This window comes from Lipotes vexillifer, unplaced genomic scaffold, assembly GCF_000442215.2.
Source record: "Lipotes vexillifer unplaced genomic scaffold, Lipotes_vexillifer_v1.1 scaffold440, whole genome shotgun sequence".
Classification (NCBI taxonomy): Eukaryota; Metazoa; Chordata; class Mammalia; order Artiodactyla; family Lipotidae; genus Lipotes; species Lipotes vexillifer.
The window spans coordinates 1,991,635-2,009,475 of NW_006778543.1; the positions used below are offsets into that span (position 1 = coordinate 1,991,635).

Genomic DNA, 17,841 nt, shown 5'->3' on the forward strand with positions numbered 1-17,841 from the left:
GGGAAAGGTTAAGGGAACACGTTTGTCCTGGTGACATTACAGGACAGCAAATTGCCAAGGTAATGGAACCTGCTAGGTATGTACTATGTGTCTGGATGGCTGCCACAGAACCATTCCTCAGAGGAACACTTTGCCGCTAAGGGGCAATTTAGTTAGGAATCTCAAATGCAGCAAATCACTCCCTAATGAGATGCATGATTGATTGCTCTTTCTTAAAGGGACACACTCCGAGTTGCACTGTTTATAGCTGAGCTATGCCTGTGTTTCACTTCAGCTTGGAGAGCTTCAAACTGCAGTGCTTTCTGACAAACATTAAAAACGTTAACTGATACCAAGAGAGTAATTATGCTGATATTAATGAGGCTCTGGCATGCTAACAATGAGTAGTTACAATTAGTTATGTAAGAAATGAGAATGGCTATAGGGGAAATGCAGTTCATTATTAAAAATGAAGCTAGTTCCTTCCTTTGGCACGGCAGTTGAGTGTCTGGGAGGATAAAGATGGTAGCAGCATCTCTTCAATGAGCTTATCCTTCATCTTAGACAAAGCAGACTGTCAAGCCAAGAGTGAGTACTTGTCGACAAACAAAGTACTTTCTCTTTTTGCATTTTGAATAGCATAGGTTAAGGCCAGTGTGCACTGGACTTTTTAAAATTGCAACCCACTTTTTTTGTTTGTTTTTTGCTACATTCTCGAAGCTTCGGTATAGTCTGCATGCTCTCCTGGCCTGGGAAAATTAAGAGCATTCACTTACTTTTCTGGAGGAAGCGGTAATCGGTACAGATTCCAATGACACAGTCTGAAGCAGTGTTTCTCAACCTCAGCTCTACTAACGTTTGGGGGCTGGATAATTCTTTTTGTGGGCAGCTGTCTGGTACATTGTAGAGTGTTGAGCAGTATCCCTGGTCTTTAGCCACTTAGATGCTAATAGCACTCTTCCCCCAGTTGTGACAACCAAAAATGTCCCCGACATTGCCAAATGTCCCCTGGACGGCAAAATCACCCCTGGTTGACAGTCAATGGTTTTGAGGATGCTAATTATTTGTAACTTGACTTTAAGAAGTTGTAATATAGATTCTAAATGATTATAAACATTTTAGGTTTAAAGGCCTACAAAGGAAACATATTAAAAAATTGAACTACTAAGTTGCCTCAGTTGTGAATTTTATAAAATTAATCACAGAAGGTGAAAATTGCATGACAGTTCCTTAAAATGCCTCCTGTATGAGTATCTGAGGAAGAAATTGGTGACACTTCTTAGCTTTTATTGGATGATACTTTGGGACTCAGAAGCTAAGCCAAGATGTAGAGGGGGAAGCCCATCCAACAGAAACAGATCCATTGAATTCAATTCAGCAATTTATATATGTAGGAAAATTAATTAAGCAGGGGCTATGCAGCTTGGAAACTAGGAAGTTTTGAAAAATAATGCAAGTAGTAAGGATTTTTCTCACATAAGCATGAAAATTTGTCTGTAGAACGAAGTAAGCAGGCAGCCAGAAGACAGCACAAAGGTACACGTTTATTCATTTACTTACTGCTCCCTCCCTAGAAACCTACAAAGGAGTTCCTCATGGAAAATACGAGGTTTCCAGTCCAAAGACAAGGCAAGATTCTGTAGTATTATTCTAAAAAGTATTTAATAATCATTCTTTGTTGTTGTTGTTTTGAAGCCAGACTGTCTTCTCCTCTCCATATTTTACACTGACCCTTGAAAACATGGGTTTGAACTATGCAGGTCCACTTGTATGCACGTTTCTTTTCAATAGTAACTACTACAGTATGACACGATCACAGCTGCTTGAATCTGTGAATGCAGAACCCTGCTACAGAGGGCCGACTATAAAGTTATAATGGGATTTTCGACTGTGGAGACTGTTGGTGCCCCTAACCCACCACTGTTCAAGGATCAACTGTACATCCTGTTAGTCCCGTAATTCTTATGTAGTTGCTTATGGCTACCATGGTGAATTCTCCACTGAAAAGCAAAACTCCTCTTGCCATTCTATTTCACATTTTGCCTGCCAGATTGTACTTTGTATGTTTCTGTTGATATTAATAAGGCAAAATCATTTACTTAGATGGATACGTCTTTTTACAAGAAGTTCTATCAATCATAAAAGAGGGAAGTCGTTTTCAGAAAGGTCATTACATAAAGCCTCCAAATACATGAAGAAACTTTCCTTCTATAGTTCTTGGATTCCTCTTGGTAAAGAACTTTAAAGGCTAAATTACCTGAAAGAATGTCTTGTACCTATGATTTTCTCATTGGGACACATGAGAACACCCAAGCCATCAACATGTATGTGAAGAATGACAAGATTCTTCTTTGTGCAGTTGGCAAAGGGAGAGTTGGATCCAGATGTCCAAGACCATTTATCCTCAGAATATTAGCAATGAAACAATACCATGGAATCTCTGTCCAAATACCTCTGCTTACGATATTGTAGAATTTGGTATCAAGTTGGATCCCATTTAAGGAGAGGAGCGTAGCAAGAAAGTACTTAAAAAAATAGACCTCTTTGTAAGGTGGTTCCTAAGATGATGTCACTGCAACCCTGGAAATGGCATTTAACATGTGAAGGTTTCATGCATGGCTCCCCCTTCTCTTTTCTTTCTGCCAACCGTCTGCCATTTTTATTGGCCAACCCATCATCAATCCCTTTAGAAAAGAAATAAGCCAGAGTTGAAACTAAAACTGATCCACTGTACTCTTTTTTTCTGGTTTTGGTAAAGGATACAATGAGATGGGAGGTTGAAAATTTTAATAAATGAAATTTATTAACTTTCCGCAGCTTTCCTTTGTCCCTTTAGTATTTGGTATCTTGCGTCAGCCAGAATTGGCCTGTAAAAGCTACATTTGAATATTAAAGTCTAAATCTGTTCAACTAGCTTACACTAGATGGAGGTATTTTCATATGCAAGTACACTGTAATAATGTATGATCTACCCAGGCATAGAGTCAAGGGTTTGAAGATATTTATTTTTAATAGCATCTTTAGTTATTGACTGGTTCAAGTTTTCCTGCCAATGATTTCCCCAAATTTATCAAGTATCTTTCCACCATGAAATAAAGTGCCCTTACAGTCACCCTTCCCTGAATTTTAACGACTGTGCTCTTTTCAGACTCAACAGCTTAAGCAAATGGTACATCATCTTCCATTTACTATGTAATAGTGGGCTTACGCTTTTGAGTCTATGGTCAACTTTATTGCCACCTTCAAAAGTTTATTATAATGTTGTAAATTTTTACTTCTCAAGGTTAGCATACTTATGAGTTGCTTCACAATTAGGATTCAGGAAAGAAGGAACTTCAGTAGGAACTGATTGGAATTTAACGATGCAGCATTCCATGGGTACTGATTTCAAAGAATGATATTACAGCAGTTAAACAGCAGTTACCTTCATGATTCCCCAGGAATAATTGTGTGGAGAATATGGTTGACAAAAAGATCTTACTGACAGTTTAGCACAGGCAGGACTAACAGCACATCATACCCTTCTTTTCTTTCCTCCCCAATTTTGTGCTTGTAGGTAACAACAAAACACATTTGTGTGTTATTACAAGTAGGGGAGACTGCCTAAGGGGCTAACTCTAGAAGTTTTGTTCTGTGTAATGAAATGAAAAATGAAAATGCCTCAAGTTTTGTGCAATATAATAGTAGCTGTAAAAACCAAGTGAAAAGTCTTATCCAAACATATGGAATTTAAGAAAAAAAAAATGTCGTGAAGAACCTAGGGGTAAGACAGGAATAAAGACACAGACCTACTAGAGAATGGACTTGAGGATATGGGGAGGGGGAAGGGTAAGCTGTGACAAGGTGAGAGAGAGGCACGGACATATATACACTACCAAACGTAAGGTAGATAGCTAGTGGGAAGCAGCCGCATAGCACAGGGAGATCAGCTTGGTGCTTTGTGACCGCCGGAAGGGGTGGGACAGGGAGGGTGGGAGGGAGGGAGACGCAAGAGGGAAGAGATATGGGAACGTATGTATATGTATAACGGATTCACTTTGTTATAAAGCAGAAACTAACACACCACTATAAAGCAATTATACTCCAATAAGATGTAAAAAAAAAAAAAAAAGATGGTATCTACTGCGAAAGTATTTGAGAAGAATGTGCTAAATGGCTTGGTATTTTCTGTAGGAACCCCGGAGCGAAATACAGTTTGCATAAGATGTCCAGATGGGTTCTTCTCCAATGAGACGTCATCTAAAGCACCCTGCAGAAAGCACACCAACTGCAGTGCATTTGGGCTCCTTCTAACTCAGAAAGGAAATGCAACGCATGACAATATATGTTCTGGAAACAGTGAATCGACTCACAAATGTGGAATAGGTAATTATGTTTCAAAATATCAGTCTTTGTACCACCTCTGAGTTGAATACAAGACCCTCCAGCCCTTCTTAGTCAAACTTATATTTTCCCTTTCTTGCATTTTAACCAACTAAGACTATTCCCTGTGCATCATCGCTAAAGCCACAACTCAAAATCTTTCAAAAAGTCCCCATCTTCTCACAATCATGCTCCAAACCCTGACTTTCACACTGAGAACGGGGTGGTGTAAAGATTTTGTTTAAGGCTCGATGATCAGAGTCCAAATTGCAGAATTTTTTAAGCTATGCATTTTTATCACTTTTAAGAATATCTGTATTATTAGCCAAAGTATAAATTGGCAACAAAGAAGCATAGTGGCATACATAGATGACAGATTAGAAATGCAATACTGGCTTTGTTACCCATGGTATTACTGCATCTGTTGCATGGAAGTTCTAAGTTCCTGTACTTGTCTTAAACTTTTTATTCAGGGAAGGTCAGTAGCTCCAAGCTCAAGTTACCTGAGTGTACCTCATGTTGGTGATGGCACTAATCAGGTTGCTGTCCTCACCTTGTCACTCCTACCACCACACTAACCTCAGACCTTCTACCAAGGACTCATCACACCAAGGAGGATCGACCTTTTAGCATTTAATCAGCTTGACTCTCCCCAAACATCTTTTTGTGCGACATAGAAGTATATAAAACATAGGAATGTGGGTTGGGAGATTGAAGATTCAAACCCAGTTCCAACATTCTTTCACTGTGCTGTAAAAATCTTAGATAAGTCATTCAGCTTTTCTGCTTTCTTATTAAATAATGGAACGAGGGAAGGGATAGAAAGAAGGGTGACCTCTAACATTCTCTTTAATTCATTTATACTTTTATTTTTATCATTCTTTGAGCACTTACTATATGCCAGACACTTTTGCTATATGGGCTTTAATCTTTATAAAAATACTGTAACGTTTGTTTAAGTTAATGTATGAACTTGAATGGCAGAGTCAGGATTCAAACACAGACCTAATGAATCCCAAAACAAACTATTAATCCCTGGGATATACCAACCCTACCCAGACACTCAGGCCATTGCACTTCTTTTCTAAATGACATGTTTTGTTTTTGTGTTTGATTATTTTCCCACTTAACGTACGCTTATATATCTGTATCCATCCTTGTTCCCAAAGGTAAACTATGTGTCTGTGTGTGTGCAGAAAATAATACACTATTTCAGATTATTTTTCAAGCTCCTTTAAAGACAGTGATTTGACATTGATCTTGAAGTAACGTGGAGACACCAGCTAAACCTTTAACAAAATATTTCAGTTACATTAAAATATGTTAATGTATATATTAACATATATATATACACATTATGCTATATATATAGAATTTTTGCTGTAATTTATTTATAGCAGTAATACATTCTTATTAGACGTTTGTTAAACTCTCCCCCCCCCAAAACGCTCTAAAAGAACATTAGAAAGGACATAAACCCAGTTGGATTGGTGATCTGCCACTAAGACCAGGCAACAGAAGATTGATTTTATTCAAACTTCTCATTTTAGCATGCAGTATCCCGGAAAACTCAACTGTGTTGGTTTTTATTATTACTATTGTTATTTTTGTCCCTTAGACGTCCAAGAATCCAATCATTGAGTAAATCTCCCTGGTTTCCCCACCTTCCTTTAGACATGACCCTGTGTGAGGAGGCATTCTTTAGGTTTGCTGTTCCTACAAAGCTTACCCCGGACTGGCTCAGTGTCCTGGTAGACAATCTGCCTGGTACCAAAGTGAACGCAGAGAGCATAGAGCGGATGAAACGACGACACAGCTCACGAGAACAGACTTTCCAGCTGCTGAAGTTATGGAAGCATCAAAACAAAGACCAAGATATGGTCAAGAAGATCATCCAAGGTATGGTGACCTGAAATAAACAACTCGATCAGAAAGCAGAACACCTGTCGGTCCTACAACAGAAACAGGACTATGTACCTGTTTAGTTGTGTGGATGATGTTTCCCTTTGGGAATTATTGTTGGACTGAAAACGTATTCATCAAGTGATAGTGGATATGCTATTCCTAGAGCAGTCATGTGAGGTTTTGTTCTCACCTCCTCTACTCCCCAATTTGTTTTTCAAGTGCCTCTCTAAAGGGAGAGATAATACATTTCAAATGCGGGACTAGACCTCAGGAAATCTGACTCTGGATCCGCTTAGCAGTTTTAGGAGCATCCCTTCTGGCCTATCTAGAAGTTCTTTAACCACTTTAGATCTTACTTTGCATTTCTACCAAGAAACTATGTTGTATTTATGTGGTAATTCTCTCCAGAGAGCCTCTAAGTGTCTTACAGGTATCCTCTCATTAATCCTCACGACACAGCCTATTTTATTTTATTTTTAAAATTTTATTTACCTATTTATCTATTTTATACATATTAATGTATACAGGTCAATCCCAATCTCCCAATTCATCCCACCACCACCACCCGCCACTTTCTCCCCTTGGTATTCATTCGTTTGTCCTCTGCATCTGAACACCGCCTATTTTAAGATTACCATTTTAATAGCATGTGCTGTGAGGATTAATGAGATAAGGTCTGTAAAGTGAAAAGGAAGTAAGTCTCGTCCAGTGTGGACTATAATCTTTAGGATACACAGTAGAAAAAAGTTCTGACTTTAATTAGCATTGGGAGGACATGGCAGAAAAAATGAGGGAGCGTTTTCATAATGCAGACAGTGTCAAGGAGAAATCCATTCTGCTCTTCACGTGTAGTTAAATGACTGAGGAGTCCTACACAATCTTAAAGCCTCAGACATCTGAAACTGAGGCAACAGATTTTAGACGACTAACAGCTTTAATAGTTGAATGGTTTCACTTGTGCAAAGAGTAAACTTGTCTTCTGTTTTTGGCAAACAAAATGTATTCTTTGAAAGTATAATTAGCCCTGAAGCAAAAAGAGAGGGAAGGAGAGAATCAGAGACTGTTAGAATTGGAAGGGACCGAGTTTCCTATTTTATAAATGAGGACATTTCAGCCCAGGAAGATGAAAAGACTTGCCTTCGAGCCCACAGATAATAAATGACTCATGTCATCAATAGAAACGTTATTTACTGCCTCTTATGTTTATGTCCTAGCTCATTACTGAAATATTCTCCAGGCCATGTGTATCCTACTGTTCTTTGGCCTCGTATTATTGGGTTTTCACGGCTCCTCCATTGTGCTGACGATCTCCTGGTGCTATTTATTAAAGACTGTTTGAAGGACCTAATTCTTCAAGTAGCACATATATTGGGTATCAGTTAATGAAAGTTTGCATTATAAAATAGCTAACTTTGTGATTTTCCTAAAAGGTTACACTTTTAATTTCTCCAAATTTTCTTAGAAAACGGTGTGCCTGTAGTTTCCCACTGTTATTTTCCAAATTTGGGCTTTTCACAAAGCTGTGTTGGATGCCTAGAATATATGAAGCATATTATCCTAGTGTAACACAAAATAATATTTAACTCAATTCTCAGAAATAACTAGCATTACTTAAGCCCTCCCAAAAGGAAAGGAGGAGGTTATCCTTAAAGTTATGAAATTCTGGGGAACCTCCTTTTGCCTCAGGGAAGTTTTACAGTGGCTTTAGGTGGATTAAGTGAATGTCTCTGGGCTTTTGCTTTATGCAGATATTGAACTCTGTGAAAAGAGCGTGCAGAGGCACATTGGGCACCTGAACCTCACCTTCGAGCAGCTTCTAAGGCTGATGGAAAGCTTGCCGGGGAAGAAAGTGATGACAGAAGACATTGAGAAAACAATGAAGACGTGCAAATCAAGTGATCAAATCCTGAAGCTTCTCAGCCTCTGGCGAATAAAAAATGATGACCAAGACACCCGCAAGGGGCTGATGCATGCCCTAAAGCACTTGAAGACATACCACTTCCCCAAAACTGTCACTCAGAGTCTGAAGAAGACCATCAGGTTCCTTCACAGCTTCACCATGTACAGATTATATCAGAAGCTATTTTTAGAAATGATAGGGAACCAGGTCCAATCATTAAAGATAAGCTGCTTATAACCGGAAATGTTCATTGAGCTGTTTCCTCACCATGGACCAGATCCAATAAATGAGTAAACTGTTTCTCAGGCACTTGAGGAGGGTACAATGATTTCTTTCTCATCACCAAGGACTAGATTTGGCCATAGGGCCTGAAAAGAAACTATGGTGTGGAGAAAGAACTCACATCTCCCCCCCAAAGTTTAATAAATCCCAAATAATTTATCCAACTAACAGATTTGGTCCAATATCTACTGACTATATTTTTCCTTGTTACTGCTTGCAGTAATTCAACTGGAAATAAGAAACTAGACTCCATTGTGCCTTACTAAACATGGGAATGTCTAACTTAAATAGCTTTGAGAATTCAGCTGTACTAGAGGCTTTTATTAGAAAGCCATCTTTTTTTCTGTAAAAGTTACTAATATATCTGTAACACTATTATAGTATTTGCTATTTATATTCATTCAGATATAAGGTTTGTACATATTACCATCCTGAAGGGAAACTGTGTAAGACTTAATTTTAGAAAGAAAAAAATATATATTCTGTTTATTATTATGACAAATGAAAGAGATAAAATATATTTTTTAACAGAATATTTGTAACATTTCCTAATAGGTACTGCCATTCTTCCTGTGTAGAGTATTTTTGTAATATACTTTTACCTGTGTAAACTGAATTATCATTTTATAGAAGATGCATTATATAGTCAATTGTTTAATGTTGGAAAGTGTATGAAATATAAATTATCTGAATATTAGATGCTCTGAGAAACTGAATGTACCTTATTTAAAAGATTTTATGTTTTTACTATATAAACAACATCATTAAAGTTTTCAAATTATTTTTCATCGCTTTTCCTCTTGCTTTTATGTGAATGGGACATGAATGGGTCTGAGCTTTCACAATTTTCCCTTTCTTTTATCATCAGGACCATCTGGGAATTGTTAAAAATGAAGATTCCTGGACCAATTTATTGAGAAACTCTGGAAAGGAGGGCAGAAACCTGCATTTTTAACAAGTTCCAAAGTAATTTTTACTACACTAAAGTTGGAGAACTTCTGAAGTCAAGCTTAGTATACACATGGCACAAACAACTTATAATTACTGCCACTAGCACCAAGAGACCAAACTACCTAAGTTCTTTTGGTTTCAAGTAATAGAAACTGGCACTACTTAAGAAAAAGTTAATTGGAAGCATGGTGTATTTGGTTGAGTGGTGCCCCCTGCCCAAAATATGTTTATGTCATAATCTCTAGAACCTGTGAATGTTTAATTTAATTTAGAAAAAGGATCTTTCTTCGTATGTGTAATTAAGAATCTTGAGACGATAAAATCATCCTGGATTATCCAGGTGGGCCCTAAATCCAGTGGCAAGTGTGTTTATAAGAGACACATAGAGGGGAAAGACAGAAGAGAAGATGATGCGCAGACAGAGGCACAGATGGGAGTGATGTGGTTACAAGCCAATAAGCCATAAGCTAGGGAAGAAAGGAACAGATAGATTCTCCCCTAGAGCCTCTGTAGGGAGTGCAGCCCTACTGATATCTTGATTTTGGACCTGCCCTCCAGGACTATGAGAGAATTAATATCTGTTCTTTTAAACCACCCAGTTTGTGGTAATTTGCCAGAGCAGCTACAGGTAATAATACAGGTTGTATCCAAGCCTCAGAAACAGTAGAATTAAGATAACGCTGGGCTCCTTGATGGCAGAAGTTCCTACACTTTCTCCTCGTCTTATATTTCTGTATCTTTTAGTTCAAAATGTCAAATTCCTAGCAGAGAGACTCTGGTTGTCCTAGGTGAGGACTGGTGTAAATATTCAATATATGGCTAGTGAGGGTCTCTCTTCATCAGCTGCAGTTCCCAAGAAGGGGATATTACTGGGAACAGGGTCCATTATACCCCATCCTTTCACAGTCTGTGTTTCTCTTTTCTCTCACTTTTCTAAGATTTAGAATGTAACACAGATCAACCTTACCTTTGTGAAACCAGATCATTATGGTCGCTTTGACAGAAGGGTAGATCCAGGTAAATGTCACACAAACTCATAAATCTGGGGAAATAAAAGGCAGAGGTAAAGTCAAGAGGCGCAAACCTGGAGAATCAGTCCCAAGGCTGCAATACGGGGAGTGGAAAATATTGTGGAAATTAAGTGCTGAAGTCGTTAAGTTGGAGGACAGGGGTTAACTAACAGCCATCACCTTCCCTTCAGAAGTTCCAGTTCTTCCATCAAAGTCCTTGTGCACAGAAAATGAAATGGCCTCATATACATCAGCTAAGTTTAAGAAAAGTTTGGTAGTTAATGATATCAGATATAAATCCTTCAAATGTTAGTTTGATTGGCTTACCTGCTGCTCCTTTGGGTTCAGTCTGCCTCAAGCTTCCCCTCCAAGGGAAACAGAATATGTAAATTCATGTCAGTTTCTCTTTTTCAAAACTTTTAATTTTGAAATAGTTTTAGACTTAACAGAATCATTGAAAAGCCAATATATAATATCCCTAGTGAGCTATTTTGTAAAATATGCCTCAATTTCAGTCTGTCTGTTTTCTCGTGAATAGATGATGTTATGGATTTGGGGAGAGAATATCACATAGGTAACGGCCCTTCTCACATCATACCAGGTGCAAATGATATCAGCATGACTAAGTACTGTTGATATTAACCTTGATAACTGAGTGAATTTTTACATAAGATGTGAGATATGTATTGAAGTCCTTTTTTTTTTTTACATATGGTCATCCACTTGTTCCCATAGGATTGGTTGAAAAGACGAGCATTGCTTCTTTAATTGCCTTTGCATCTCTGTCAAAAATCAGTTGATTATATTTCTGTGGGTATATTTCTGGACTCTCTATTCTGTTCCATTTACCTGTAAGTCTATCTTTTCACCAGTACCACACAGTCTTTTTTTTCTTCTAGTTTTCTTGAGATACAATCAACATACAGCACTGTATAAGTTTAGGGTGCAAAGCATAATGATTTGACTAATACATCATGAAATGATTATCACAATACGTTTAGTGAACGTGCATCATCTCATATAGATAAAAAATAAAGGAAAAAAATATTTTTTCTTCTGATGAGAACTCTTAGGAGTTACTCTTAACAACTTTCATGTGTAATATATGGCAGTGTTAATTATGTTAATCATGTTGTACATGACATCCCTAGTACTAATTTATTTTATAACTGCAAATTTGCACCTTTTGACCACATTCGTCCAATTCCCCCTCCCTCTACCCACCCCCACCCTGGTGTCTGGTAGCCACAAATCTGATCTCATTTCCTATAAATTTCTGAGTTTGTTTTGAAATATAGTTGACCTACAACACGATATTAGCTCCAGGTGTACAACATAGTGATTTGATATTTCTATACATTACAAAATGACCACCATAAGTCTAGTTACCACCTATCACCACACAAAGATATTACATTATTAATGACTATATTCCCCATGCTGTACATTTCATCCCTGTGACTCATTCATTTTGTAACTGGAAATTTGTACCTCTTAAGCTCCCTCACCTATTTCATTCATCCCCATGCTTCCCCAAATCCTCCTCCCTCTGGCAACCACCTGTTTGTTCTCTGTATCTGACTCTGCTTTTGTTTTGTTATGTTTGCTCATCTGTTTTGTTTTTTAGATAACATATATAAGTGAAATCATATGGCATTTGTCTTTCTCTATCTTATTTCACTTAGAATATTATCCTCTAGGTCCATCCATGTTGTCACAAATGGCATGATTTCATTCTTCTTTATAGCTGAATAATATTCAACTGTATATATATCGCATCCCCTTGATCCATTCATCTACTGATAGCAGTTAGGTCGCTTCCATATCTTGGCTATTGTAAACACTGCTGCAATAAACATATGGGTACATGTATCTTTTCAACTTAGTGTTTTTGTTTTCTTCAGAAAAATATCCAGAAGTGGGATTGCTGAATTGTACGGTAGTTCTGTTTTTAATTTTTTGAGGCACCGGCATACTTCTTTGCATAATGGCTGCACCAACTTGCATTCCCACCAGCAGTGCACAAGGTTTCCCTTTTCTCCACATCCTCAACACTTGTTTTTTTTTCCTTAGATCAATTATTTTTTTTATTTTAATAGATCTTTATTGGAGTATAATTGTTTCACAATACTGTGTTAGTTTCTGTTGTACAACAAAGTGAATCAGCCATATGCATACATATATCCCCATGTTCCCTCCCTCTTGAGCCTCCCTCCCACCCTTCCTATCCCACCCCGCTAGGTCATTGCAAAACACGGAGCTGATCTCCCCGTGCTATGTTGCTGCTTCCCACCAGCCAACTATTTTACATTCAGTAGTGTATATATGTTGATGCTAGACTGGTGTGAAGTGATACCTCATTGAGGTTTTGATTTGCATTCCCCTGATGATTATTTTTTATTTTTTTGTGGTACTCTCACTGTTGTGGCCACTCCCGTCGGGGAGCACAGGCTCCGGATGCTCAGGCTCAGCGGCCATGGCTCACGGGCCCAGCCGCTCCGTGGCATGCGGGATCTTCCAGGACCGGGGCACGAACCCGTGTCCCCTGCATCGGCAGGCGGACTCTCAACCACTGCGCCACCAGGGAAGTCCTCCCTGATGATTATTGATGTTGAGCATCTTTTCATGTGTCTGTTGGGCATCTGTATGTCTTATTTGGGAAAATGTCTATTCAGGTCCTCTGTCCATTTTTTAATTGGATTGTTTGGTTTTTTTTATTTTGAGTTGTGTGAGTTCTTTGCATATTTTGGATATTTACCCCCTAATGGATACATCATTTGCAAACATCTTCTCCCATTCAGTAGGTGACCTTTTCCTTTGTTGATAGTTTCTTTTGCTGTGCAAAAAGCTTTTTAGTTTGACATAGTCCCGTTTGTTTATTCTTGCTTTTGTTTCCCTTGCCTGAGGAGACATATCCCAAAAAATATTGCTAAGACTGATGTCAAAGGTCATACTGCCTATGTTTTCTTCTAGGAGTGTTATGGTTTCAGGTCTCACATTTAAGTCTTTAACCCATTTTGAGTTTATTTTTGTCCATGGTGTGAGAAAATAGTCCAGTTTCATCCTTTTGCATGTAGCTGTCAAGTTTTCCCAACACCATTTATTGAAGTGGCTGTCTTTTCCCCACTGTATATTCTTGACTCTAAATTTATTGACCACATAAATGTTAATTCATTTCTGGGCTCTCTACTTTGTTCCTTTGGTTTATGTGTCTGTTTCTGTGCCAGTACTATACTGTTTCATACTGTCTTAACCACTGACTTTGTCTTTTCTGATGATTACTCTGTCACTTGAGAACGCGCTGATATTTTTCTTGCCTTTTTGTCTGTCTCATGATTTTTTGTTACAGCCAAATATATTGGGTAGGTCACTGGAACTGAGGTAAATAGTTTTTATACCTGGATATGGGCATGCCTTTCCTTCTGCTAGAATTGTAAAGGAAGCCTTTCCATTAATCCAGTTGGTAATTGGACTAGTTTTGTGATTTGTTGCTGCCGTTGCTGCTATGGTTATACGCAGTGCATCACAGGTTTCCAATCCCTACAGATACTTGTTTCTAAGGTGGCTGATGTACCTCAGAGCAATGGCTGTTGGATCCTGAGTTTCAGGTGTTCCCTTTGAGTTGTGCCTCAAACTGGTTCTCTTTGCCCATTCTCATTCCTCTCCCAACCCTCGCCCAGCGGTATTTTGCTGTTGTCATTTGAAGTTTCTTGGCTTCATGGTCGGGGGTGGGAAGTGCAGTCACCGACCGCTGTTCTGATTAATGCCCTTAAGCACGCCTGTGTCCCTGGGGTGTGTGGCATTCTCAGTTTTCCTGGCCCTCCCCTGGCTGCAGTTCTGGGTTCAGCACTTAATTCTGCGCTTTCTCCCCAGAATAGATTTTTTTCCCCCTCCTGTTCCCTTTCCTCAGCTGCAAGGAGTGCTTCCTGATATCCTAAAGCCAGCAGTTTTACCCTTTCCCCAGATTAATGCTTTTGTTCTTTTGGGTGAGGTGTCTTGTTCTCCCTATAGTGCTACTGCCCCTCCCTCCAAGATCTTACAGTTCTTTCTGATCTATTCTGAGAACGCTCAGTGGGGTTCATGGAGAAAGAGCCTGCAAAAGTGTTAGAGGACGTGGCCCAGAGGATGTGACCCCCAGTTGACCTAAGAGCTGGTCCTGGGCAATCAGAGGCTCCTCACTCCGCCTGTCCTTGGAACATATGCGCTGCCCACCATTCTCAGAGTGGGACTGCTTTCAAGGACTCAGGCTTGAAAGAGTAACGTGTCATTGAGACCATCTGGACTGAACATGTGACTAAATCCTGTTGAGGCCTCTGTATAAGCTTTTAAGATTCTTGTGGGTGGGATCAGAGATCTACTCATCTTGCAGTTACCCAAGACAAGACTTGTATATGAGTTCCCTTGCTTCTTAAACCTGCCACCTACCAGTTTGGAGTCATCTTCCCCTTTCTTTGGTCTCTCCTTGCCCTCCATGTATGGGGGCCAATTTCAGATTTCACCCAGCAGAAGCTCCTGAGTTTGCAAACCAACAAAAGGGTGCAGAGTCCCCCAGCTTCTGCAGCACCCAGGAGTCTCACACTGTTCCACCAGCCCACACACAGCCTTCATCAATTCTCCAACTACTAAGAGCTCTTCTTACTAGTGTCCAGTTACATCTACTCCAGGTAAACACATATTTGTATGTCCTCTCTCCCTGGAATCACTATCTCTTCTTAGATTTCGGGTCTGTTATTTGTTCTGTGACCTCAGGTCTCCAATGAGTGTTTGCCTGTGTTAAATTAAGATTATTGTATAAGAACAGTTTTAGGTTCACAGAAAATTGAGGAAGATGCAGAGGTTTCCCATTTATTCCCTGCCCGCACACATGCACGGCCTCCCTCATTATCAATGTCCCCCCACCAGAGTAGAACAGAGTAGTAGGTTTGTTACAACTGAACCTACACTGACACATCAGTATCACCTAAAGTCCATCATTTACCTTGGAGTTCACTATTGGTGGTGTACATCTAATGGGTTTTTTAAAAGTCATGGATTTGAATTTAGTTCTGTTCTTTTTTGTCAGAAGTTTGAGAACATCACTCATTCCAGCTCTCTACATCCTCCAGCTCTGCACGTTCTTCCCAGGAGGAAGCCAAAACTTAGTCAATTTTGTTGTTTAAAGACTTGATGTGAAAGATCGGATGGCAGTTAAAACTATCCACGTGAGTTCAGACCCACTATCTCCTCTGGTCGGTCCAGAGACCTACAAAAGTTGTTAAGTATTTTTAATGAATTAGTATTATGGAAAAAAAGGATTCAGACCAAGAAACAATTTTGAAATCCTTATTCTAGACCTGTCATGAAAAATATTCTATGAAGTTTTAATTTATATATCCATGCTTTCCTATTCTACCTATTTTACTAAGCATCTCATTCAATAGACTATCTTCAGTATTTTATTCATATGATGAAAATCTAATTTGTTAATTTATTGAAAAAATACTTGAGTGCCAAATTAGAGTATTCAGTACAATGTACTTCATACCCAGTTTTAAACAAGAGACACAGTGGCAAACCATCATTGCTCTCAAGAGTGTAGTCTTAGGTTATTTTAATTTGCTAATTGTGAAACCATCCCTGTCAAACACAGGTGTAGAGATGAGTGTGAAAGAAAGGACTTGAAAAACAGAGAACTCTATGCTCCTTTACCAATGCAGAGATAGCTCTGGAAGTAGCTCTTTTCAAAATACTTAGCACCTCTGAAGATTTTCCTAAACTGACAGCCAAACTCTCTGATAAACTTTTACTATTCTTTTCCCTTGATCAAAGTTCACAACAGTGGCTGTTCTCACTTCAATTATTATAATTATGACTGTTGATATCGAATACAACTATATTCTAATTCTTTGACTTTCTTGTTGTTGTTTGCCAAATTTCTCTCTCTCTTCAAATCTAGTAAACCATAAAATAGGGATTTAACAATAATAATAGCCAGCAGCAATCATCTCTGTAACTGAGTTTAAATACATCTGTTCTGAGGATGGTTATACTCCATTTGGGAAGACAGGATATACACGTGAAAGAGCAATTGCTAATATCAAACAGGATATACTTAGTGCCAATTGATTTGTATAAACATGGCACAGTCATCAAATGTCATCTTTTAAGCTCAGGGAAGGCCAAGAAGCAGCAAGTCCAATTAGGTCTTGTAGACACACCTAGGCAGAGAGAACACGTAGGATATTTTAGACATAAGAAATTGTATTGGAAAAGTCACAGAGGCTACAAATGTACGTAACATGTTGAAGAAACATTGTCTAGTTTATATAAAAATTCAAGGAGTACTATTAACTAAGCTTGTAGAAGTTTATTTCAACCCACATAGTTATAGATAAAACTGCTTGATTTACCCAAAACTCTTCCTTTTAGTCTGGCAAGCACCTCCTTCTTTTAAGGAACTACTCTCTCCCATCCCGCCCCAAACTCAACACATAATTCCAATGGCAGCTGATACTAATAGCCTCTCTTTCTGCCAGCCTCAACCCTTCCCCATTGCTATTCCAAGGTATTCAACGAGATACCTTCTTTAGGATTTGTGCATTTGGAATTACTTGAATTTTCTTTTTTTGTTCAATGAAAAACTATAAAAATGTGAACCTAAAGCCATTAGAGCCCACAGAGAAAGGGAGCTAACAGAGAGAACTAAGAAGAAGAGATAGGCAAAGGATCCTAATGATGTTTAAGCCTCTGGTTCTAGCCATACTTTTTCTTCCTGTTATTTCTTTTTGTGAACCACTGACTTTTCCTTCTCACTCAAGCCAGTTTCTGTCATTCATAAACAAGAGTCCTGACTAACATGTGGAGTAAATAAGAAGTCCCTAAATGCCAGACAAAGATGTTTGGATTTGAGGAGCTAACTGTGATGATTGTGAGGTCCTATCCACCTGAGAACCTTTAGTTTTATAACATTTACAGCTAAACACAATAGGAGCCAGGGAGGTCTTAAGAAAGGTATTGAAAGGCAGCATTTCAAGAAGATTATCCTGGCAGGAGTGTACAGAATGGATTGGAGCAGAAATAGGCTAGAGACAGTTGAAGCAGAAGAGTTGACTATGAGAACAGTTCAGCCATGAAGTAAACAGACAGCTCAGACTGGGGGTGGGAGCCCAGAGCGGAAGAGAAAGATCACTTTAAAGAATCGTTAATCTTTCCAAAAGAGTCATCAAAGGAGGAGCACCGTCACTGGACATTTGGTTATGACTAATGGATTGGGATTCCGTTCTTTTCCAAGTATTTAATACAAATAAATCTCCCATTTCCTTGGGTTTCTTGAGTCTTTTCCCAGGGAAATCCACCTCATCTTTTGAGACACAAAAGCTTAAGTCATATTTCCACAAAAATCCTTCTAACTAAAACAAAGACGTCTTCCAAATTGACATTTCTATAGCAATTTTGGTTTTTTATGACTCACTG

General features: G+C 38.7%; 1 protein-coding gene across 1 annotated transcript in view; it reads left to right on the forward strand.

Annotated features, from left to right (window-relative positions):
• TNFRSF11B (TNF receptor superfamily member 11b) overlaps window positions 1–9,214 on the forward strand; it is a 28,716-nt gene extending 19,502 nt beyond the window's left edge. The window contains exons 3-5 of the mRNA XM_007451676.1: window positions 4,153–4,344; window positions 6,016–6,240; window positions 7,995–9,214. Coding sequence (XP_007451738.1) covers window positions 4,153–4,344; window positions 6,016–6,240; window positions 7,995–8,383 — 806 coding nt within the window. The 3' untranslated portion in view covers window positions 8,384–9,214. The remainder of the gene's footprint in view (window positions 1–4,152; window positions 4,345–6,015; window positions 6,241–7,994) is intronic.
• Window positions 9,215–17,841: the final 8,627 nt, after the last annotated feature.